Here is a 25,023-nt window from a genome sequence, read left to right as displayed (position 1 = left end):
CTAGTAATTCATCATCTCTAATTTTACGTGTTCTAATCTATGAAGCCGAAAATCCAAGAAAATTATGAATGCTGAAAAATATGTTGTTAAGCAATATTCTTGAAGCCCTAGGATTACTTAAAATGCATGCTTTTGTGCACTCTATTTATTTATTTTTAGATAGGTGAATTAAGCATTAGCATTAACAAGTAATGTTCATGTGTAGAGACATTTCATATTGAGGACCATTAATTTACATTTATTGAATTTTTAATCAAGTCAAAAACAAGATACATGAATCATTAACTTGCATTCTAGTTTTGACTAAAGTTATAATAATGTTGGTGGTATAATTAATATAAACACACATCCTTTTCTTGTATGCAATGTTTGGTAATGACTTGGAATTAAAGTGTGTATATATATATATATGAGCCTTATTTTAGCAAACAAAGAAGAAGCAAATATACATTGCAAGAAGAATAATAACCATATAAGTAAAAAAAAAATGTGATGGGTGTCACGAAAGTCTTGCATGCCAAAAGAGGGGGAAAGAGTAGCTTCTTAGTGCCCTCTTTTTTAGGTAGAAAACATGTGAATTTAAGGTTCCTTTCGGTGGGAGAAGCAAAACTAGTATTAGCTAGTAGTTATGGTGATTTCATGCAAATAATCTTTCACAAGATATAGAGAGAAGTTAATTATGGGTTTTTATTTATAGAAATGTTAGCAATCCCAATAAATTGGATCTCGGTCATTCGAGTAATTGATATTTTCATTTGATTGATGTAAGTGTAGAGGTCCACAAAACTTGATAATTGAACCAGGGGGGTGACATGTCAGTCACTGAGATGATTGGGATCCCTGTTTTATTTAGCTTCTCATGATATGTGTTGCTTACACATGTACATACATATATATACATATACATACATACATATACATATATATATATATATATATATGGTCCCCTCATAAACTTTTTTACCTAAAGAGTGAAACATACAGTTAATTAATAACAAAACTCAAGAATTTATTTCATTGAGAGAGAAAAAAAACTAAAGAAAGCCTAGATGGGTTGTCAATTGTTGAACTTTGTATGAAAGATCTTTCACATGATAATCTGACAAGCTATAGCTTTATGTTTTCTGATTGAAATGAATGCAACAGTACTAATGTCATTATATCTATCTATTTGCACCATTTAGAGGTGACCAAAATAAAATAATTGATCTTATACTTTAAGAATTTCAGTTTTTCAATAAATATGTGGATAATTATTAAAGTAAGATCCCAATAAAACATTGTATATTTTGCTGAATTAATTAAGGCTCACAATATGACAATTGATGATTACTACTATTATGGGCCCATAAGTTCAAATAGGTCACTGAAAAATCGGGTCATTGACAAACAGATCGTTGGAAGAAAAAAAAAATTCAAATTTGATCACTGAATGTTATGAATTTCAGTAATTGGGTCACTCCGGCCCAATCAATCAATTTCATGCCGTAAATGGCTAACCTACCACAAATTTATCGAAATATAAAATAAAATACAAATTAAATTGCAGTGTGGAATATAAAAATGATATGGATTTTTAAAATAAAAATGAAAATGAAATGTGGCATATATCAACAAAAAATCTAGTTAGATTTCCAGTGATATATAGTCTCACATTAAACTATGTGGGGATATATGTGATCACATATTTTCAGTTTCAATAGTGAGGCAACTTGGTAAGTTAGAAACTAAATGCAATTCATTAGATAGGGTCAAGCACTTATTACTATAGACTCTTGATTTAATTGCCATTGAAGGTACCATTTATTTTTGTAAAATAATTGATGATGTCTCTCCTAAATTTATGAATCACCATGAAACAACTCATGATTTTGATTCTGGATGTCTAAATGTAAATTTGTATGGTGTCATTCTCGATAAAAATAATTGCGTTCACTGGTTCTGCCAAAATTTGTACCCAATTTTACAATTACTTTCATGTAAATCGAAAAACCAAAAGCTTTGTGCCTTCATATACAGTTTACAATTCTATTATATTAAATATAATAACAAGAAGGAAACATCAATAGTAATTCTTGGGAACTAGATTATTCTAGGAAAAATTTAAAAAAATAATTTTTTTAACTTTATTACTTTAACTATACTTTAGCACTTAGGACCAAAGAATATTTAAAAAGAAAAATCAATTATAATTCCATTAGAGTTATTTTACTATATATATATATAATTATACTACACGATACTTAATAAAAGGATATAATAAAAATTAATGATGGTAAAATAAAAATTAATAATGCCAATTAGAATTATTTTTGCAGACATATAATAAAAGAGTATCTATATACAATACTTAAAAGGGGTGATGATAACCAATAAAAATTTGTTTACTAAAAACAAAAATTTTATGTGATTTGTATGGTAATTATATTTCAACTCTAGACATATATATATGATAATAGTAATTTGATTATAATATATGCTATTACAATAACATGTACATATCGCATAAATTAAAAATTTTATATTTATATATATATATATATATATAATATTTTTTAAATTTTGTATTTTTATTGACTTTTCCAGCGCATTGCCTGGAATCCCGACTATATTAGGCTAAATCGGGTGCATAATACACTGGTTTCCTTGACCTGTAATGCAGTTTTGGATCGTTTGATGGAGTTAATTTTATTCAATAAATTTAATTTTTTTTTATTTTGGCATGAGATTCACATTTCCTAATAATTTGATTTCTCACAGTTATAGTTCTTAGAGAAAAAATTGTGGTATTTCATATTTAATAGAGTGTGATGTACTTTCAATTTTTAATGTTTAGAAACCTTGAAGCTCTCTAGGTATTCGGGTTTCGAAAACTCTATATATCCCTAGCAATTTGTTCCATAACCGGTCATAACAGTATTACGTTATCTAGTTACATTGAATTTGGTTATTACGTTATCTAATTACATGTTATGATTGAATTTCTTAGGGATACGTAGCGCTTCCGTCCAAGTTTTAATTAGATTAAACTTTGGGCTCCTTTGATTTTCTCCTTCTATGTGAGATATATGGTCATGTAATTTTATATATATATATATATATGATGCATGTCTAGTATTTGTTATGATATGTTATAACATGTGTCTGCCATATATGTCTACACAAACAACACAAACATTGAAACATATATGATTAAGTGATTAAAGTTCTTTGACATATAGTTTGATGATTACCCATTAAATTAATCTTGATGTAAATTAATTAATTTGAGAGCCAGTTCTCTCTGGACTCTGGCAGGCAAGACTGAATTAATTAATACCCTTTTAATTCATGAATGCAACATTTTAATTTCCTATAAATAATATAATCAAAGAACTTTAAAATATGTTTGGCATGCCTGTTTTCTATATATTTTATATTTTCATTTTTAAAAAACATAAAACACAACTCAGAAAACATATATATTTGATTACCCATTTTAAAAAAATACGAGAAACATATTATGTAAATAGCTAAAATCATTTGAAAACAAAAAATCCAAAAAAAAATATACATTTTCTATTTTTTTAATTACAGAAACCAAAACAAAACTACCCTTAATTTTTTAATGTATCCTCCTCCTCCTCCTCTCACTTTCTAGCATTACTATCATCTCCACCTAACATTGCATGGTTGGCATGGCATGTGAAATAAGAGGCCACCTCCCACTCCCATGGTTACTTATGATCCTCATCAATACCCCCAATTTTTAATTCAAGAGGCCACCCAAAAAAAAAAACCCTTATTCAATCACCCATTTGGCCTCATTTGGTGAATATATAAAATTTAAGCAAGATTTTTAAATGCTGTCAGTCAATAATATCTCCCAGTTATTGCCCAATTACTCTCTGATCCCACTGCTTTCAATGCAAAATTTAAGTTTCTGCCCTATATTTAAACATCATTAGTGCACTCTCTTTAATTTTTTTTTTCCTTGAAGATTTCTGTTCACATAGTGAAAATCATCATCATTAATGCAAGCTATATAATGTAGAGAGAGAGAAAGAGAAATTAATAGATTGCTTTAATTTGCTTACTAGCTTACTAACAACAATAAACATTATTTACACCCCGTTTTTTACTAAATACACCCCATTAACTCTTAAAAAATATATTAGAGTGGGGCGTATTTAATAAAAAATGGAGTGCAAATAATGTTCATCTACTACAACTCCACTACATGCATTTACTAGTACTTCTTTATGGCCTTCAAATTAGGTTAAGTATATTTGGGCCCACCAATGAGGAATTTGACAAAACCCTAATTAATATCATTGTCAATTAATAATTCTAACTTCCAAATAAAGGGGGAAATATTTCCCAGTGTAATTCACTGTGGCCAGAATAATCAAGTGGGAAAATGTGGCATTTAATTGAATTAAATTTATGATAAATATGAAATAAATGTGACAGCAATTTTTGATAAATAATTTATTTTTTAATCATTTTAGTGGTCAAGGGTTTAATGCATTATGCATAGCATGTGCTTGATATGTGGTGTTGACCCTTGTTTTATTTTTTCTTGGCAGCATAAACAAAGATACAATTAATTTTGAATTAATGGAGAGCAAAATATATTTGGGGTTTATTAAAAAGTAAAAAAAAAAAAAAAAAAAGAAGATCATCCACCTCCAACAAATTAGTTGGCCCATAATGGCCTACTAATGAAATCCTTTTGAAGGCCCATAGCAAATTGCATCTTGAATCTTTCCCATGTCTTTCCTATACTCCTATGGTATACTCTCTTTTCTTTTACGAAGAATTCCAGAGCCCAATATGTCCACCGGATAGTTGGATCAATACTAAATTCAGACCATCAATCCAGACCGTTCCACACTGACGACGGACAAGACCAGAATGAATTAAATTTGTGCATGCGAGGAGAATGAGCTAGATCGAAATCTGTACAAGAGAGTTAACTACACAAACCCTCACATGAGCCTTTGGCTATGCAAGGACAAAACCCCAGGGGCGAAGCTACCCTTACCTAAGGGGGGCAACCGATCCCCCTAAATTTTTTTAATACCCCTAGTTATATACTAATTTACATAAAAGACCTCCCTGAATTTTTAATTTAGACCCCCAGTTATAAAAAATCATTCTCATGGTTGAAACAAGAAGACATGTGACAATTATTATGTATCATATTTTATAAATTTTTTATTTGTAGTGTTATTTTTGTACTCTCGAATGTATAATTAATAGATAATTCAAAAAAAGTTCTGGGGGTGCTATCCCCGACCCCCGCTTAACTTTATCTACCCTAATATAAAATCTTTCGTCCGTCAATGCGACCCCTCTCATACAAAGTCCTGACTTCGCCCCTGCATAACCCCAAAAGTTTTTTGATCTATGGGCCTATGGCATACTAATTCATCCATTAATGAACATACCCATTAAGTCAAAGGAGTAGGGCTCAATACTCTTTGCCTTTCATTTTCTATGTCCAAATTCACTTCTATATTTGTTGAGTTTGAAATAAGTCATTTCAGTATACAAGGAACAATATACATAAGAATGTGATGGTGAATATGACAATTCTTGCAAAGGACAGAGTCTTAACATTAACTTCGTTAGTCCTATCACTATCTTACCTAAATATCTTACAAGTAATGGAGAGTTCTTTCACTAGATACAGAACCAGTGATTCTAAGGAACATTCCAATTATGGTACAAAAAAAAAAAATTCATCTCAAGAAGTAAAATAATAAAGGAAAAAATTGGGTATGCCACACTCCTTGTAGAGGCTTGAACCCTGATTATGCTTTTCTTTCTTCATGATCATGAACTGGTTGAGCAACGAAAAAAATCATTGGTTCATATGGTTAAGTTAGCTATTTGAATCTCTTAGCGCATGTGCGTAGAAAATCGCAAGTTCTAATACTATTTCTAGTGCAATTTGACAGTATTTTCGCATTGAGTTTCAACCTTGGACGTAACCGGCCTATATGGTTTACGGATATTGCATGTGACCCGTGAATTTACCAATGGGATAGAGTCCGGTGGGCTGTGAATTGGTTGAGCTATGAATGAGAGCATCATCAGCACATCAAATCCAATGAATTCTAAGCCACCCTTTGATAAAAATGAAAGAACAAGTCATGTCCATCTAATCGAGAATTGAAATCCCCTCAACAAAATTCATGAAGGGGTGTAATATGTCGATTACAGTCGATTTTTTTTCTATTTTTTGACAAGAAATTAATTTAACAATCAATCATTTATTGTCAGTTATTTTGCTCAATTATCGATATGTTCTTTATAAAATAAAATTTAAAAATAACCGACCAATCAATCGATTCAGTTTATACGATTTTTTAACACCCCTCATCATATCAATGAGTCAGTGACTTGGATTACGCTCGGTGTCATAATATCAAAATTGTACGTACAAAAAAGGTAGAAAAAGCTTTTGAACCTGGGAAATAAACCTGTTGAACAAAACTAAATGAAGCAGTCACCTGCCGATGCAATGTGATGGCCACTTTTTACCCTTAAGGCTCATCATCTAAGCATTTCTGGCCATCTCTGTTGCATATTTTGAACCTCTTCATACATAAAAGGGGAAAGAACAGTACGAATGTATCTCTCGCCAAAGCTCGGAAATATAACATTGGACAATGAAATCAGTAAAGAAGGCTTAGAATGAAAACATCAGTTTGAAAATGTCTAATTTTATGCAATCCCTCGTGTCGAGCGGAGTAGTCAAAGAATCATATCGAAATGAAAGAATGCGAGATAACTGAATGACTGAATATCAACATTGTCTCATCTTAGAGAAGATTATGCCTTTCAAGACACAAAATCTGCAGTTAGAATTGCAATGCTGCAACTGTCACCTACTCACCTGCTCAAGCAACAGAACCTAAATGCGTCGTGTGCTTGGGAATGAATCACGTATAAAGTTTTCCTACTCACCAAAAATTATTAGGTGTTGGTACTGAGCTTAAACCTCTATCTCCATCTTTATGGGGAATAAAAGGAGAGTATCGCCGAGACTTGTTGATCTTCATTTTAATGGAGGGAACCTTACGAGCTATCGCCTGCCATATCATTTGGACAGCATCACCTTCCTTGGATGGATATTGAAACTCGAACAAGTTTTCGACTTCTTGCAACTTCTTCCACATTCTGGTCCATTCGTCTTTCCCTATACTCCTGACGAGGTTTATGAGGAAGTTCTTCTTGATGGCGTCTGATGTGCGGACAAATATGCAGAATTGTGAGTAATCAAGGACGTCCTCGTAAGGGAGCTCGATATCGTCGCTGATGATGACAGGAACACAGTGGCTAGCAATGGCATCGAAGAGGCGATTAGAAGATGGAGTATCACCTGCTATGTTGAGGCAGAACTTGGAAGAGTGCATTCCCTGGCTAGCACTGTTGATTCCACCTTTTTGAACACTCCCAAATGAAAAATGCACATCTTTTTCATCTTTTAGAAGATAAAACAACTCTTGCCGAGCATAGCCACCCTGAGTATAAAAACCAGAAAGCAAAAGATCAGGCGTAGACAACGTGAAAAAGCAACCTAAAGTCATGAGAATATGAGAGGCAACAGAAGCTAGTGAATTCCATGGCAGATGGCCTGCCAACATCCAATAAGATCCATTCATTTGGAGTATTATTAATGAACAGAAGAAGAAAAGAACAGGACAAAGAACGGACAAACTAACCAAAAATATATCAACCACTAACAGCTTGGTGTAGATGATGGAAAAGAAAAAACCATAAAGCACTTCTTATGGTGACTGAAACAAAAATTAACTTTCTGAAGTTTCTGCCAGAGTGGTTTTGAAGAACCTTCCATAACAAGTGATTGTCGAGTATATGGCTGTGAGAAAATACATTACACTCAGGACACAACAGACACCATATTTAAACTATATGAGAGAATGGGTGCAATTCTATATCAGGAAGCATATATTCAGTAAAAATCCAGTAATAAAATTGGAGAATAGGAAAACTGGACTTTATTCAGAATCTTTTGTGCCCTTTCGTAGGAAGCATCAATCAGTACGGAGAATCGATGGTCCATATTAATCAGCAGAAAAACTTGTTTGAGTATTCAAAAATGTTGACACAGCTGAAAAAGAAAATATTTAAGCACATGATAGAAATTAGAAAGCAATGAACGAATGACAGATAATGGCTACTCTATGCATTGTAGCTTTAATCAGATCAGAATAATCCAAAAGCAAAATTATAAGGAATACTCAAAAGATTATTTCGATCCAAAACAAAGCAATGAAAACAACTCAAGACCTATTAAAGAAGAAAAGCACTTACATCTTTTCTGTATATGGCTCCTTGGAAGTAAAGCAAAGTAGGTCTGCTCTCAAAATTAGACTTGTCGTTAAGGTAGCTTCTGATTACATGTTTGTAAGGAGCTATGACATCTTTCTCAACGTTTGCTATATTTGGAGGATACCTTCCAAAGTCTGAAAGTATGAACATTGCAGGCCACAACTTCATCCTCGCCTTTAACATACTATTTGGATGGTGAGCCAAAACTATATGGTCACGTCCCCCTGACCTCTTCCATTCTGGTTGAGCTGTCAAAAATTTCACCAACTTCTCTTGCAGCAAATTGTTCCTGCTCTTCTTTTGATGTGGATTCACCTTGGAAAACCGGTTGTAACTCAATGAAGAAAAGAATGGTACAAATATAACATCAGCGTCACTGGAATTGCTGACTCTTATTGCACTATGAGCACTAGTTGAACCGGGTAGTTCTGAAGCAAGGAGATCCAGTGTAAGCCAATATTCTATACTATGTTGCAAGTTCAAGCCACCAGGGTAATCCGGGATTTTGGTTCGGATATCTGGCCAAACACTCTCTCCCAAGGCTTTCCAGTCTAAGAGTTCAAAATGAAACTCAGGGTGCAAATCATACATGAAAACCTTCAGGACTTGTTTATTGCCAGCACTGCACTTAACATCCACTAATTTCTCAGGCGTCTCTTCTTCTTCTCCTCCTCCTTCTCCTTTATTGTCTCTAAGAATTGATCGATTTCCTACTGAATTGTCAAGAACCCGGGTTTTGGTGTTGTCATTTTCAGTAACAAAAAATTGTTTGGAACTGGGTAACAACCTATGATCAATGAATTGAGGACGACCACTAGATCTCAAAACAAAAAACCAAGACATTATGAACAGAAGTGATGTGAAAGTAAACAAACAAAAGAAAGATTTCCGAGAAATGACCACTAGGGAGGAGGCAGAGGAATTCCTCTCTGCCATTGGAGTGCCCATCCAAGAAACTCAGCAATGAATTCTAACAGACATAAGATCATCCAAATACGATATTTCCACATTTATAAGCAATAGAAGAACTACTAGTAGTAGTCGCCATGGCCAATTTCCCAAGATTGGTAATCAAGGATGGCATTACCAATAACATTTACTAAGAACCCCAATATTGCGCTAACATTTTCATTACCCAATAAACGAAAGCAACTTCTCTCACCCAAATGAAATAGAGATTCCAACAACAAACCCAGATGAAATCAAAATCCAAGCTCAATAACCCAGCAAGAAAAGCAATGAAAGTACAAGAAAATGAGTTTCCTTTTTGTTGTTTAAGACAAAATCATTGCGGGTTTCTGAATTCGTACCGTAAAGGAAAGCCACATATACACCAAAGACAGTAGCTTCCGTCGCTGTTGTCCTTGAAGTTCTTGTTGGGTTGTCGTTGCAAGTCACTCCCCCTCTCTCTCCCTCTTTACATTCCAAGTTCTAAGCTTTCTCTCTCTTTCTTTTTGTGTAAAGCAAATGCCGAGAAGATGAGGCAGCGTGGGAATCGGGTCTAGCTTTTGAAGCGGGGAGGCCTGTAGAAATCTGTGTACCAAGACTTCTTCTTTGCGGGTTGTCTGCCTTAATTTTTTGTCTCAATTATAATATTATTATTTATTTTAGTTTTAATTCAAATATATATTGAATAACAATAATCCTATGTATGAATAAGAACTTTCTATATATATTCATATATATATGACTTCTATTCCATATATGAATAATATTATTTCAATCAAACAAATAAGAAATGAATACAAATGATTAGATATTGTTTCTAACCAAAAATTTCCTAAAATTCCTATTTTGATAAACTCAATTCTTAAGAGTGTTACAAATCTAGACAATGTGAAAGAGTATAAACCTTTTTAAATTTTTTTTATTAGTTCTGTTAACCATAATAAAAAAAAATTTAAAAATGAGACTAAATTGAAAAGGACAATTCTTTATTGTGACTTTATTTAATTACCAATACAAGCCAAAATAAATTTAATCGAGGATTTAATTATTTTTGGATACTATTTTTTTATGGAAATAATGCTCCATTTGCTAGAACATTCTAAGTAGTATATATGCTAACAAAACACAATTTTTGAAGGAGCATTTTGGTAACATATTGTGTTTGGAGTAGCATTTTGATAGTATTTCATGATTTTAATCCTCGAATACACATAATATTCATAATAGATATCTATTCACCCATATTTCAAATATTATATTTTGAGGTAGAATCACTAGTCCCTCTAGTTCTTCTTCCAATTTTAAAATCATAAGAAAGCTTATTATATGATTTGAAGTTGTAGACTTGTAGAAGTCATTACATGTTTTAACCTAGTCCTCTTATTGGATCTCCCACTTCACTTGCAAAAAGAAGAAGTAGCCCTACATTTCAAGGCATTAGGTATTTGTTTAACGTCACTCACCATTGATGATGTGAATTCATGTAACAAACCTTTTGTCCCACATTGTTTGATACGGGTTTTGTTAAGTGTTTTATATAGACGAGTTCTTCCTTAATTAACATGGAGCATTTTAAAGTGATTCTTAGGTTACGATGACCCAAGACCTACAATATCATATTGGTGGCCTGCGCTTTCCATCAATTGATTTGTATAATGGTCTTAAGGGTGAGGAGTACAAATAGATATTGAGAAAAACAAATTGCTGTGTAGATTACTTGTCATGCAGCAAAACACTACCATAACTTGCAAAGAAAAAGTATTAGAATTTACTTGTTCCAGTGCTCAGCTTTCCTATTAAGATCCTTTTGATCCGAAAATACAGAACAAAATCTCCTTATTACAACCATGCAATCAAGAGTTCATAGCCGATACAGATGATGACAGAGTTGGTGAAATGTTAAAACTGAAACTGCATTTCAGTTGCATAGCCAATAGCTTCTAGGTGAGCAGCCATGGCCTTGTTCATGGGAGGAGGGCCACATCTCAAAATCTGCAGAATTTCAAGACCGCGATCAGTTCTTTTTATTCACTCCCTTCGATTGAGTTTTTCGCTATGTATTCATACATATGAGAAGCAAAGAACACACAGAGACACACGCGCACGCAAGAATCCAAGGGTATTACACAATAGATGAATGTAAATAATCTACCTGGATATCAGATGCCGGTGCAGGGCAGTGTGTTTGAATCATTTCTTTCGACACAAATCCAACACCACCATCCCATACTTCTGGAGGCTGATGAGGTTAAAAAATTTTAAGAAGAAAATCCGTCAGCCAGTAAGACGTTAAAACATAGAACTAGGTGCATAACCCAGTAAGCATAAACTTATATGTGCAAATCGAAGAAAAAAAATCCAGAATAAAGCAAATGGAAAGGAAGAAAAAGCATTTTGGCAGCCATTCTAAATTTCTAATGCATAATGCATGACTGAACTGATATACAAATACATACCACCAGCCTGTTAGTAACAAATTCAAAAGTAAAAATTCATTGACAGTTCTCAAGCAGCTCAAAATAAGAGGCAAGATGCAGGATTGGGTTTGCTGACAAACCATGGAAATGAAGATCATATCAAGTTGAAAAAAGGTCAGAGCAAAAATTTTCGAAGATCCAAGAAGCTTAGCTCAAGCTTGATGCTTTAGGATTTAAACTGAGCAGGAGTGGAACAAAACTAAGCCCAACTCAGCTCAATGAAACTCCAACACGAAGTAGGAGGGCGATATTAAGTGATTAAAACAACTTAGATTTTTCTAAATATATTTACCCAATCATCATGATATTTTAAAATAAAAAGAAAAAAAATAGATGTGGGGAAAAATACATAAGGGAACTTAACCTGATTCAGAACATAGTACACACGAAAGCGAACAGGGTATTTGGCTGCAAGGCCATCCAATTCTTCCTGCAAGTATGTACAATGAATTAACTACTCACTTGAACTGAAAACTCATAAAAAAATTCATTTCTAATTTCTAATATAATCTAGCTGAATAAATTATGCGGAGGAACGATGTGTACATCTTGTCTCCCCGACCCCGCCATTGCGGAAGCCTCATGCAATGGGAGTTGTTTACCTAATCTAGTTGCATAGATAGTCCCCATGTACAAACTAGAACTGAGATAATCTTATTGGAACAAAATTCACTCAAGAAAATCTAGTAAACGTAAATAATTCCCGTGCACAAGGCTCCCGCAAAGGGCACGAAACTGTCAGGTTATTATTTTAGTATACTAAAACAAATGTGTTTTGCAAGATGCAATTGATATAGCCTCCCTTTCTCCCAGCAGCCTGCAACTACCCATATAGTTGGGGGCCTCCATTGGCAAACAAAGGCCAAATCCTATTAATTTTCATGACACTAAATAGTTCAAAAACAGAGAATAAGAATTGCAACTTGCCTTAAGAAGAATGTCCTCGTAGGTAACGTTGGCATATATAAGGTGTACATTTGTCTTATCTTTTGGGTTTTCCAATATGGCCCTGGCAACCTACAGCATAAAAGCAAGACACTACATAACATGTGATCATTCAACCTCCTAAAAGCAATAGTCTAGAAAACATGGCATGCCAAACAAATCAAAGAAACACAGGGAACTTGTGCAAGGTAACATAGAATGCTTCTTTTTTTTTATAAGACAAGAAAATACAAATTAACTTCTCAATAAACATACCTGGAACATTGGAGTAATCCCAGATCCTCCTGCAAGCATCCCGAATGCTCTAACTTGCCCAGGCTGATACCTGAAACGACCCTGGTGCAATTAACATTTCACAAATCGACAAAGAGATTAGAACCTTATCCTTTCACAGAGCATACATTATTATATTCGCAATCAAATAAGGAAGTAAAAGTATATGGATACAAGAAGGTATATTAGTAACCAAACCCACAAGACATAGAAGGAGTGACAATTAGAAGAGGCTCCACACCAAACCATTGATTAAAATTCAGGTCTAGTAAGTCAAGCCCGAAACAATTTATGGACAGCATAATGATCACATCACCAAAAAAAACCCATTTGTACAGAATGGTAAAGGGGGCTCCTCTATTAGAAGAATCCAAACTGATGTGTATTAGAAACTTTTCTGAATCCCATGAATAAACAACACCAACTTTTTTTAATGAGTGGATAACAGCATCACAAACTAGGAATGGCATACATTAACAAGCTCATGGCCAAAAGAAGTTTGAGAATTCATTCGTGAAAGAGAGCTGTACCTTGGGTCCCTTCACCGAAAGATAATCACCAACACGCATCTCACGGAAATGGTGTGACATTCTTCCTTGAGGGTACATCTATCCACCAATAACAATATAATTATAAAAGTAAAAAAAAAAAATCTGATTAAGTCAAGCCCTTGGACATAGAGTTTTACCTTAATAACTAATTCAAAATGTCCAACATCAGAATCCAAGGTAGTTGGGGTATAAGGTTTAATAACTTCTTCACCCTGGCCGTCCTTTCCCCTGGTTGCATAAGTAACAAGTTAAAAGACTGAACAATGACCCAGAAATGTGTAAATTTAATGCCAATATAAACTCTAATGAAAAAATCATCCTAAACATTCGGTGGATTCACCACTCAGAATAGCAGATTGCGAAAAAAGAACGATGCAGCTTATATAGTTTTGCTCAGACAGCATACAGTGGGGAAAAACACATTGTCAACTGAACCTGCAACTTATGTGTTGTCCAATGGGAAGGCCCAAAACTGATGTAGATGTGGGAAGTGCAAACATGAATTTTGCCACATTATGGCTCAGCTGTGTGCGCTTGACAAGTTTAAACTCCTTGAAATTTTCAGGATCTAAGCAGCCTGTGAAACATCAGATGGTTTTTGCCAATCTTTAGAAATAAATAATTACAAGGAAATGGTGAAAAAAAAACTTTATGCAGAAGCCAAGTTGATCAAAAACAGAATTACAAAAGAAGAAAAAATAGATAAATCTATAGATAGCAATGCTTGATAAAAAGACCTAAATTTCTCCCACCCACCATCTCCTAGAGTATTTGTAGAATACAAATAAGTTCTTACAATTTGCAGGAACTAAATTTATCTTCAGATGTTGCAGATATGCACCATTCAGTCAAAAGAATAAATGAATGGAAAGTACACAATTTCACAACATAATAGAAGGAAAATAAAAAAACCTAGAAGTTATGATCTGAATTAGATATCAATCGCTCAACTAGAAAGTTTACAAATAGTCAGTATCAAGAGAGGAAATTCCAACAAATATCGTAATGAAAAATTGTTCAATACTCAATCAAGGAAGAAAAGGCATCACATGAGATGTGGCAGAATGTCAACCTGACTGCAAGCTGCAGCTTCATATTCTTCTGCAACATCTAATGAGAATTATTTCATCAAGATCACATCTTTTTCAATTATATAAACTTAATGACAAATACCCACTTCAAAACATGTCCAAGGGAGAGCTATTAGAGTTGTATACTCAATACAAGATGTATTTAACATCCACAATGGAAAGAACAGAAACAAAGATTGAATAGATAACGAATCCAATAGTCAAACCTTTGGACTTCTTAGACGAAAGCAGGAAGACAGCACCAACAGCAATGGCCCCAATAGCCACAGCTACACCCACAAGAATCTGGGTATCTACTGTTTGCAAGAACTCCAAATCCATTACTCAATGAAGAAATCAAAGAGAAACAGCAGCTCTAGAAACCCCAATACCAACAAAGGAAACAGAATCCAAAAAGGGTTGGAAAAAACAATGGGGGTTGATTCTCCCTCCTGTTTTGTATTGAGATTTGGGTTTGAAGAAAGAATAAAGAGACGGGGATTGGTAGGTGAAGAGGAACTATCTCTCTGCTTTGGAGGTGGAGTGCGCACGAGCCCAGGGATCTGTTGCACCAACCTACCTCCAAAGAGGAAATGTCCATATATAAATATTATTGAATTCTCCATTAATTTCTAACAATTCAATTGTTTTTCCAAATCAAATTGATTTTTAAAATAAATTTGTTTATCAACCCAACAACCTAAAGCTCATGGTTTTCCATCGCACGCACGTGGTTTTCCGCCTGATATGGTAGATTTCATTCCCTCAACATTCATGATTCAACAATGCCCAAAAATATTGACAAAATAGTGTATAAATAATATAAAAATTGATTATTTAATTGTAAGAAAATTCAATCCAACAAATTGTTGAGATATTGTTAACTATGGGCCATAGATCCGCATATTTTTGTTCTTAAAAGGAATATTTATAATTGAGAGGTGTTGTATCTTAACCTTAACTTTTAAAGTACTTTGTTTTCCCTCAATTTTCCCATGTGGGACTTTTATCTTAACACTCCCATGAATTTATGGACTCGGTTATGCGAAACTCAATAAATGGGCAATATAGTTTAGAGTCCTTTCACTCAGGGGCGGCCCTGGGCCTGGGCGAGCTGGGCCCTTGCCTAGGGCCCCCAATTTTGAAATTTTTTAGTTATAGGATAGATTATTTTAAAACCAACCCCAAGCCCATTTTAAAGTCATAAATATTACTTATAAAGCCTAAAAGGAATTGAGAGTTAAAACAAACTAATAAAAGTGAGGGGCCCAACCCAATTACAAAGTGAGAAAGACCATTTTAGGTTTTGGACACTTAGAAGTTAGACTCGTCCATAAAGAAATTAAGAAAAAAAAAATCAAAAGCCTCTACAAAAATCAAAAGACTTTTTGAAGTGTGACACTTTTTATGATATTGATGGAAGAGATTTAGATTTAGAATTAAAAGTTTTGTGTAACATTTTACCCAAAGAAATAAAAAAGTCTATTAAAATACTAAATCATTTGCAAACAATGGATGATGGTTTTCCAAATGCATAGATTGCATATAGAATATTGTTAACTATTCTAATAACGATAGCTTCCGTAGAGAGAAGTTTTTCAAAGTTAAAGTTGATAAAATCATATATTCGGTCCACCATGTCACAAGAAAGGTTAAATCAGTTAGCAATGTTGTCTATTGAATGTGATTTGACTGAAAAAATTGATTATATTAAAGTAATTCATGATTTTGCATCTCTAAATATTAGAAGAGTCATATTTAAGTAATATTTTTTTAGAATTAGACTTTTAAGAACTATATGATAATAATGGGATTCAAAGTTAAGGGGCCCCCTTTTTAGAGATTGCCCAGGGCCCCCCGTAAACTCAAGTACGCCACTGCTTTCACTTGTGGAGAGTCAATCCATTGGACAACAAAAAAGCCTTACCAGTGATCCATACAAGATTGAGCTACTCTAATCTGTGGGTGGTACGTCCATAAGGACATCATAAAGACTCACGGGTTGCCCAAATAAAGAAGGTAAGTGAACCTGACATCGAGGTCGGGTCCTGTTTCAACACCATGTTGAAATTCGTAGCTCAAACACATTGAAAATATTGTCAGCTCTGGACCACGGGCCTGTATAGATGAAGCCTATGAAAACGTGTATACAATGTGAGAAGAGTTGTGCTTTGCTTATAAACTACTCAGTTGGGTTATACCATACCAATGTTGGATTTTAGTCTTGACACTTCCTCGCTCTTGTGGGTTAGGTTATGTCAGACCCAACAAGTGGACAGGTTAGATGTCGTCCAATTGGACCGAGACATTACTCTGATACCATGTTAGAAATCTCAACCCACTACATCAACGATATTATCCACTTTGGATTTATCGATTTCCGTTGATACATCTAACCCGCACTGCTTTGTTCTTCATGGGTCATCACACTTTGATATTTATGCTCAAGGAAAAGACCTCGTTGATGGAGAACAAGCGAGACTTTTTCTTACAAATCATGTTTATTGGGTTAACCCAAGTGAGTTTTCACAGATAGTTCTTATAAGTGACCATGCTTTTGTTATTAACATTAAACAAATAGATGTTTTTCTTCCATAAAAAACTATTCTGGTATCATAAATGATGTTGCATAACTTGATGAAATAGCTAATAATGTCGTCTTCTTTTTTTTTTTGTACATATGATGATGAGATGGGTATGTATAGCTTAACTTGAATAACATCTCCCTTTTATACTTTAGAAAAGAGAAGGTATTTTAGTATTTAGAAATACACCACAACTTATGACAGAAACAGGGTGTAAGAAATTCATTTTTGTGTCTATTTTATTTGTCCCTTACCATCTGTCTTCTCTCTGTTTTTCATTCATGAAAAAAAAAAAGTTCAGCTATTTAGTGTTTGGTGGTAACAACACCATAGAAACATGTCCTTGGAAATCTGATATAAGCCTAAACTCAAATCGTCCGGTGTGCGTGCTTCAATCTTCATGCATCATGTATTCAATATATTGAGCAACCACAAAATCATCAATCAAGACCAACTTCTTGGCTCCTGAGAAATTGTCTAGTTATTCTTAAGGAATCAAGGTTACAAGGTCATAACAATGTGACAACAAATATCTCAAAAAGGAACACAAAATATTATATAATATCCTTTATAGACACCATACACAATGTAATAATATAAGAAAAAGCATATACCAACTTCTTAAGTCTGGTAGTTGATGATGAACAAAAGCTTGGTCAAGTATAAAGCATTCTACGAGCTATCATCACTTCCCTTCTTTAATGGATCAGAGCTAATGATTGGGAGATTTTTCCTGTATTGTGTAGAGGTCAATCGCCTCTCCAATGGTGTCTTCCTCTTGCTTACAACAAATCTATTAACACCTTTCCGCATTGGCATTATTGATGGGAAATCTTCATCAGGAATTTGGCTCAACTCAGAAATGTCCTTGATCTGGGCAACACGCCGGAACCATCTCTCTGCCTTCGCCTCCTCTGACATATCCAAGGGATCCGGTTCTTTAACTGCTGAGCCCTCCAAGCTCTTTCCAGTCCAGCTCTCTCTGACATTCTGAGTATTCGATGATTGAGGTGAATTCCCTGTCAAAGTTGTCCTACTGGTATCCCCATTTCTAGGATATCCACTACTCGAACTATCACTTGCTGTATTCTGAGGATTTACAGTATTCTGGGTTGGATTCCAGCTAGTTCTCTGATAAGGATCCCCTGTCCTGACCTCATTTGGCTTCCCACCTGAAGGTCTTGAAATCCAGCTTTCTGCGCTGGACTGTTGACTTGCAGTCTGTCGTGAAGTATCTATATCAAGCACCTGTGGTTTAGAATAATCAACTCTCTCTTTGGGCATTTCTGGAGCTGCAGAAATTGTAGAGGCCCCGGTGGTTTCACCCGATGAAGGCCCGTTGGTCTGCTGATTATCCTTCTTATCAAAGTAGCCAGGCGGGAAGGGGACAAAAGGGACATAATTGGTGTTGTTTGCTTGCTCCATGGCCATGCGTCTCTTGATCATTGGAGAAGTCAAAGAACGATCTTTGTTCTTGCTTAGGACAAAGCGGTTTTCCCCTTTGCGCATCGGCATTTTCTCAGGAAAATCCTCATCTGAAACGGCACTGGGAATATCTTTAACATTGTGCAGTTCTGCAAGTTTCTTGAACCATCTATCAGATTTTTCAGCTTCTTGGTCATTGCTTTCAGTCTGGTTAATCGGCTTCTCAGACTCATTATACTCGGTGCTCCAAGGAACAGCACCAGTCTGCTCATCTACCTGTGAAGCCACATATTTGGAAGGTTTTGTTTCTTCCTCTAATCCCTCCTCCATCTTAGAATTCTTAGGACTCGCGACAAACCTATCCACGGGTGATGGCGCAGGTGGAACATAATCAGAATTGCTTCCTGTTGACTGTCCATACTTGGATGAATCTGAATTACGTGAAGTGATTGGGCCAGTATTTTGTCTAGAACTGAAGCGCTTATCATCAGATGCAGAAACAGAAGATGCACGACCAAGAATATCATCCAACCTTCGGCCAAATGTTTGGTCCAGGTTCTTATTTGTACCCCCAGTTTGGAGATCATCACCTTCATGAATGCCCTCATTACCCAAGTTTCTTCGATATTGAGCATCTTCTAATCGCCGCTCCAAGGGCGTTTTCCTAGTGCTGACAACAAATCTGTTCACCCCTTTCCTCAATGGCATAATTTCAGGAAAATCTTCATCTGTTACGGCACTGCTCATGTCTGAAGTGCTGTCAACCTGAGACACCTTGCTAAACCACCGTTGTGCCTTCTCTTCATTCACAGCCAACCTGCTATCGAGATCTACGTTATAATTATTGCTCTCACTGCCAAGACCTGCTGTTGGCCTAGGATTGGTACTACCAAATGAGACCTCTCCAGGCCGTTTGCAGTCACACCTCAAACATACCATGTTCCTTCCAAAATTACAGAAAGCACACCTGAAAATGAAAAAAGAATTACAACCCAGTTTATTTTATCATTAAAAAAAAGGGAAAGCCTATCAAGCATTGTTGATAAGAAAACATAAGAAAAACGGTACTCACTGAGGACATTCCCACTCTCCACCAGTCAACTTTGCCTTTGGCCGTGCCTCCTCACACTCCAAACATTTCATATTTCTCGCAAAGTTCAGGAAACTACACCTGCCCAATGCGAAAAAAACACAGATGTATAAGAGAGGTGATGAGACAAAATAACCACACTGTCCAATACATGTTCTGGCGACATGGACTTAACAGAGGTGGCACAAAACATAAGAACAACTCATTTCTTTAGTTAAAAATTGACAAACAGGAAAGAAAGACGAAAGAAGAGAACAAATGACAAGTATGCTAAACATGCTAGGCTGAAAAAAATGATGTTTAACATATAAAACAGAAAATCCAATGCTCTACCTTGTGCAAATCCAATCACCTCTTTTCATTTCAATATTTTGTGTGAAACGCCTTGGTGTTGGTTCAGATCTTTCTGGAAACTGATTTTGCAGCCCTGAATGGTTTGACTGTGGAGCACAATAGCTCAATTTGGCAAACTCACCCAATAGATTCCTAACAGATGACTCAACTTGCTTGTCGTGGAGATTGTTCTTCTCAGAAGAAACAAGAAAATTGCTTGCATAACTCAATAAGAACTTCATCAGATCAACTGTGTGCGCTATATCAGCACTCAAACCCTATAAATTATAAAATCAGAGTCCAAAAGTAAGAAATCTTTAAAAAAATAGGGGTATTGTGCTAATAATAGTAATGAAATTTCAGGAGATTATCAATCGAAAATTAAATTATGCAGTGGATAACACAGAACTATATATCCTCTAAAATAAGTTTAAGCTAGAACTGTAACATGAGCAATATGTCTTACAGTAAAGGGTACTGTACCACGCTTCAAAACGGAGCCATATGAAACAGATTTCGGAATGTGGAAGTCAAAAAAACATATGTTCAAACATAAAAGAGATGCATTTCCCATGTCATAACTCATCACCAAATAGCATAGTTCTAGGTTCAGCAAAATGCGAAGGCACACGAGTTAAAGAAGCACCTTCTTTTACCGCTTCTGAGTAGTACAATTTCCCCAATTTAGGAAAACCTTGTTGGATGTGTCATAAGTCGATCAACAATTTTCAGTTATGTTCTACTTGAGCTAATATGAAGCTGGATGGATTTGACTCATTTTCAAGTTTCACTACAATAGTATCATTCTATTAAATCCTCCAATAAACAGCAATTAACTGTTCTACAGATTGAGTACAGAATTCGACTGAAGAGTTCATTACAAAACTAATACAATGAAATGTCAATAGAAAAAGTTATTTTTTCATGAAGTAAAAGGAAAACCTCACAATACTCACATCGTTTTCATTGCTCTCCAAGAACAACCTCATCCTCCTCACAGATTCATCGCCATTTTTGAACAAATGTGGCATCACGTTTTCAACTACAACCTGGATATCTTTTCTCGAAAGCATCCTGTCAAACAAAACATCATTTCAAGGCACTAAAGCACCAAAAAAACACAACTTTGAATTGCTAATTTAACTTCAAACAGACCATAATAAACTCGGTCGATGCCGGGCGAATGCCAAGCACGCCAAGGCCACCCGCGAGAACTCCTCTGGGAAATTGGGGTCGATCGTGAAATCAAAATCCCGGGGACTGGTGAAGTAACCGTTGTAAGAAAGGATGTCAAGGAATTGCGACCACTCCGGCCAAGGAGGAGAAGTTGAAGAAGGAGCAGAGGAAGCTGGATGGACTGACGAGACTGTCTGAGTGTGGAGTTGGTGCTGCTGGGAGCATCTGACTTTAAAAGATTTGGTTTTGACTAAGGCGTCGGGTGAGGACGAGAGCGGTGGTGGAGCCAAGTGAGATAGAGAAGATATTGACTGCAGTCGTTGGTGGTTGTGAAGGCGGCGGAGCCGGATAAGGGAATGGTAGCGATGGCGGTGGAGGAGGAGAGGGGAGGGTGAGAGGAGTGTAAGAATACGGGTGGCGCCACCCATTTGTATTGGCCTTTCTAGTCGTGGTAGGGCATGCGACGGTGGCGGTGGTGGTGCTAAAACCCTAAAAAGAGTGTTTTTAGTGGTGGAGGAATTATGGGAATAAGGATTTTTCTTACTTGTGTTTCCCCTTTTCTCCTACTATAGATTATAAAATCACACACATTAATATATTTTGTTATAAAAAAAAATAATTCCTATCTTCTTCATTTTTTGGTCCAACCCCACCCTCCTCATACATCCTTTGTCTTCTATCATAATACTACATTACCACTGCTCATTTATCTCTATATTTATATGGCACGTGAGATAACCATTCAATACAAACACATATATAAGATCTACTTAACATGCGAGAATCATGAGTAATTCAGATGACACTTATATGTGTAACATTTTATAGAAATCTCGAGTTCGAACCTTCCCCGCCTTCCCATCCCATTCTCTCATAATTAAAAAAATAAACTCTTTCACATTAGATTCTCTAGCATTATTCTCACACCAATTGCTTTTTTGTTTTTCCATTGAAGTATATATATCAAGGATTTGAAATAACATCTCAGCAGATTTGTCCTGTCTTTACCATGAACATTTTGTCTACAATCTAGCAACAAAGGGAAAATAAATTTATTTATTTTGCGCGTGTGCCATATTTCAAAAAATCTATTTAGTAATAAAATCAGGGCTTTTTTAAATAAATAAAAAAAAAAAGAGAGATTAATGTAATTGCAAAGCCGCCAAGTGAAAGGTTTTGTAACTGCCAAGGGTAACCATAGTATTAACCACCATTACTCCCCAATAATTAGGAGGTGGTTACCCTCTTTCTAATTAAACCCTATCACCTCCTATTTCATCTCCTTAAAACCCTAACTTCCCCTATCTCTCCCTCTCTCACACATATAAGTACATTATTATAACAGCAGCCTTTTTTTACTTGTTCAAGCTAGTTTTGTTGATAAGGTTTGTTACTAAAGTCTAGGGATAATCTTCTCAGGTAATCTCTCTTGATCTTCATGTCTTTTCTTCATTTTATCCACTTTGACTTAAAATCTTTGCCTTCTTTACAAATACTAATGTTGTCTTTTTAGTTTCTGTGTTTCTTTGACTTCACTAACTGCCCTTCCTCCAAATGGGTTCTAATGTTTTTGTTCAGCTTTTGGTCTCCATGGCTATGAGCTTTTGCTCCAACTGGGATTCTTCACAGTTAGCACCAACAGAGCTAACAGAAGACACCTTCGGTTTCGGTTTCGACATTGATGAATTTTCAGTTTCTGATTGTTTGGTGGATCCAATTTCACAATCTGATGAGCTATTCTACTCAAATAGCTACACAAACATCCTCCCCTGCTTTGGAACAGAGTACTGTCACCTCCCCTGCTTTGAAACAGAGCATTGTCACTACCCGAAACGACAAAAGAGCTACATCAACCAATTTGATTCCAATTTCACACCAAATTTGTATCCTAATCCGGTCCCGGATTTCATATTACCTGAAATTCAAGCTCCAGTGACCTTCAATTGTGAGAAGAAAGCGAATGGTGGGAGCTTGTCGGTGCAAAGCATGGCTGCGAGGGAGAGGAGAAGGAAGATAACAGAGAAGACACAAGAGCTTGGGAAGTTGATTCCTGGAGGAAGCAAGATGAATATTGCAGAAATGTTTCAAGCTGCTTTCAATTACGTCAAGTTCTTGCGGGCTCAAGTCTCAATCCTCGAGCTCATAGGGTCATGCCAGGAAATGGAATCAATGGACACAAAGGAACTTGAAATTCTTGTAACATCTCCAACAATGCAAGAGAGGTTGTGCTTGGAGGAGAAGTGCTTGGTTCCAATCCAATTTGTTCGGAGTCTCGTCGATGATCATGATCATGAGTTGGAGTTGCAGCCATTGATACAGCAAAACAATGGCTAATATGGTTCCTAATTGAGCTTCTAACTAGGTTAATTAAACTAATAATTAGTCATTTTTGTTTAGCCTCCAAATTAGTTTATTAATTTCTAATTTTTCAGTTGTTGTATCTTTTCTTATTCTCTCCATCTGTTATGGTTTTGATACGGCTAATTAATCTACGTATTGTAAATCTCTCACTATTTTGAAGAAATCAATTAGTGATTTAATATTTTGTTCTTGATCATTAAACTTGCGGTTACATTTTTTTGTGGCAACCATTTTTTTTTGGCTTCGGAGGCCATATTTTATAACTTGTTGGGTCGGGACATTTCACATCTTCTGTGATTTCTGGTTCGATTTTTTTTCCCAGCGATCTTAAACATCTTTTGCGGCCATTGTGAAGCCGAAAACTAAGAAAAATCAAATTCACTGTATACTTTGAACAAAGGTTACTACTACATATAAGTAAAACTTCCATGCATAGATGTATTTACATGTTAATTTGATTCACTCTTAACTCCACTTATTTTTGTGAATAACATCTCCAACCCCTTAGTTTCGAGGAGTAATGGCGAGGAGTGACTGAACAAGCTTCTCTTCTTCAATGGAATCGCCAAGTTTTCTCGCTTTCAAGATTTTGAACATGATATTGATTCTACATCGCAAGTGTGCACTCCCTTCGTTTAATACCTGAATTTCTTTCTTCATCTGGGCATGACTGGTTTTGATCAACTCAAGCTTTTTAGCTATTTCTCTGTGACCCTTTGCTATGTCTTTCTATTCCATTTCAATCTCCTTCGTCTCCTTCTTCAATCTCGCAATCCTCGCCTTCATGTTCCGATTCTTCTGATACAATCACAAAAACAATTAAACCATGATTAATTTCATACACAAACATATGTTTATATGTAGGTAAAGAATTAATGTACCAGAGTTCTTCGTAGTGTCGATGAACCCGAATTTGTCTTCAAAGACTTCTTGATGATCGCCATTTGTTTTCTTCTTCTCTGTTTTGTTTTTTGGCTCTTTGTTTTGGTCTGAGCAGAGGAAGCAGTGATAAAACAGACCACTTGAAACTGGGTTTTTATAGAAGAGAGAACGTGTTTGAGAAACTACGTATTGGCTAAGCGTTAATGTCTGTGTGCTTGTCAGTAAAGTTGCAGCATGGATTTCCACGCAGTTTTCAGCTTCTGATCAGGAAACTGCTTTCGAGCTTCGAAGATTACAAAGGGTTAATTTGTTTCTTCTGTTTTCACCTTACAGTCGCGTGAACCCCTGAATTGGAAGCGCGTTTTCGGTTACCAGTCGCGCGTTTTGTGTTTTTTTATTTTTCTGTGTGTATCGCGGTTTGAAGTGAACGCGGTTTTACCTCACAGAGCTACTACTGTTTTTTGCCGAACGCGGCGAATGGTGCCACAACGATGTGCGTTAGTGTTTTAAACACTCTCTGCGGTACCTATTTTACAAGTAGTTGTCATAGGAAGGTCAATT

At 35.5% G+C, this 25,023-nt stretch overlaps 4 protein-coding genes and 1 long non-coding RNA gene across 5 annotated transcripts; 1 reads left to right on the top strand and 4 right to left on the bottom strand.

Moving 5' to 3' along the window:
• Positions 1–6,626: 6,626 nt before the first annotated feature.
• LOC119992525 (probable arabinosyltransferase ARAD1) lies at positions 6,627–9,896 on the bottom strand. Its single transcript, XM_038839261.1, has 2 exons — positions 8,329–9,896; positions 6,627–7,514 (listed from the first exon to the last, which is right to left on the bottom strand). Exons 1-2 carry the CDS (start codon positions 9,292–9,294, stop codon positions 6,954–6,956), a joined length of 1,527 nt encoding a protein of 508 aa, XP_038695189.1. The 5' UTR covers positions 9,295–9,896; the 3' UTR covers positions 6,627–6,953.
• A 1,121-nt stretch (positions 9,897–11,017) lies between these two features.
• LOC119993603 (NADH--cytochrome b5 reductase 1) lies at positions 11,018–15,195 on the bottom strand. Its single transcript, XM_038840798.1, has 9 exons — positions 14,838–15,195; positions 13,976–14,117; positions 13,678–13,768; positions 13,520–13,597; positions 12,972–13,052; positions 12,699–12,788; positions 12,136–12,201; positions 11,447–11,533; positions 11,018–11,286 (listed from the first exon to the last, which is right to left on the bottom strand). Exons 1-9 carry the CDS (start codon positions 14,950–14,952, stop codon positions 11,194–11,196), a joined length of 843 nt encoding a protein of 280 aa, XP_038696726.1. The 5' UTR covers positions 14,953–15,195; the 3' UTR covers positions 11,018–11,193.
• Positions 15,196–17,578: 2,383 nt separating this feature from the next.
• On the bottom strand, positions 17,579–21,790 carry LOC119993383 (zinc finger protein VAR3, chloroplastic). The gene is made up of 5 exons (XM_038840518.1): positions 21,199–21,790; positions 21,000–21,117; positions 20,044–20,321; positions 19,693–19,791; positions 17,579–19,587 (listed from the first exon to the last, which is right to left on the bottom strand). The coding sequence occupies exons 1-5, from the start codon at positions 21,645–21,647 to the stop codon at positions 17,868–17,870; spliced, it is 2,664 nt and encodes an 887-aa protein (XP_038696446.1). The 5' UTR covers positions 21,648–21,790; the 3' UTR covers positions 17,579–17,867.
• A 983-nt stretch (positions 21,791–22,773) lies between these two features.
• Positions 22,774–23,553, top strand: LOC119992675 (transcription factor bHLH53-like). Its single transcript, XM_038839471.1, has one exon. The coding sequence runs from the start codon at positions 22,774–22,776 to the stop codon at positions 23,551–23,553; it is 780 nt and encodes a 259-aa protein (XP_038695399.1).
• Positions 23,554–23,941: 388 nt separating this feature from the next.
• LOC119993678 lies at positions 23,942–24,617 on the bottom strand. The gene is made up of 2 exons (XR_005466558.1): positions 24,462–24,617; positions 23,942–24,378 (listed from the first exon to the last, which is right to left on the bottom strand). It is a non-coding gene; the product is annotated as an uncharacterized LOC119993678 (long non-coding RNA).
• Between the last annotated feature and the right edge of the window lie 406 nt (positions 24,618–25,023).

This window comes from Tripterygium wilfordii, chromosome 23, assembly GCF_013401445.1.
Source record: "Tripterygium wilfordii isolate XIE 37 chromosome 23, ASM1340144v1, whole genome shotgun sequence".
In the NCBI taxonomy this organism is placed as follows: Eukaryota; Viridiplantae; Streptophyta; class Magnoliopsida; order Celastrales; family Celastraceae; genus Tripterygium; species Tripterygium wilfordii.
This window is presented reverse-complemented; position numbering and strand designations above follow the sequence as displayed.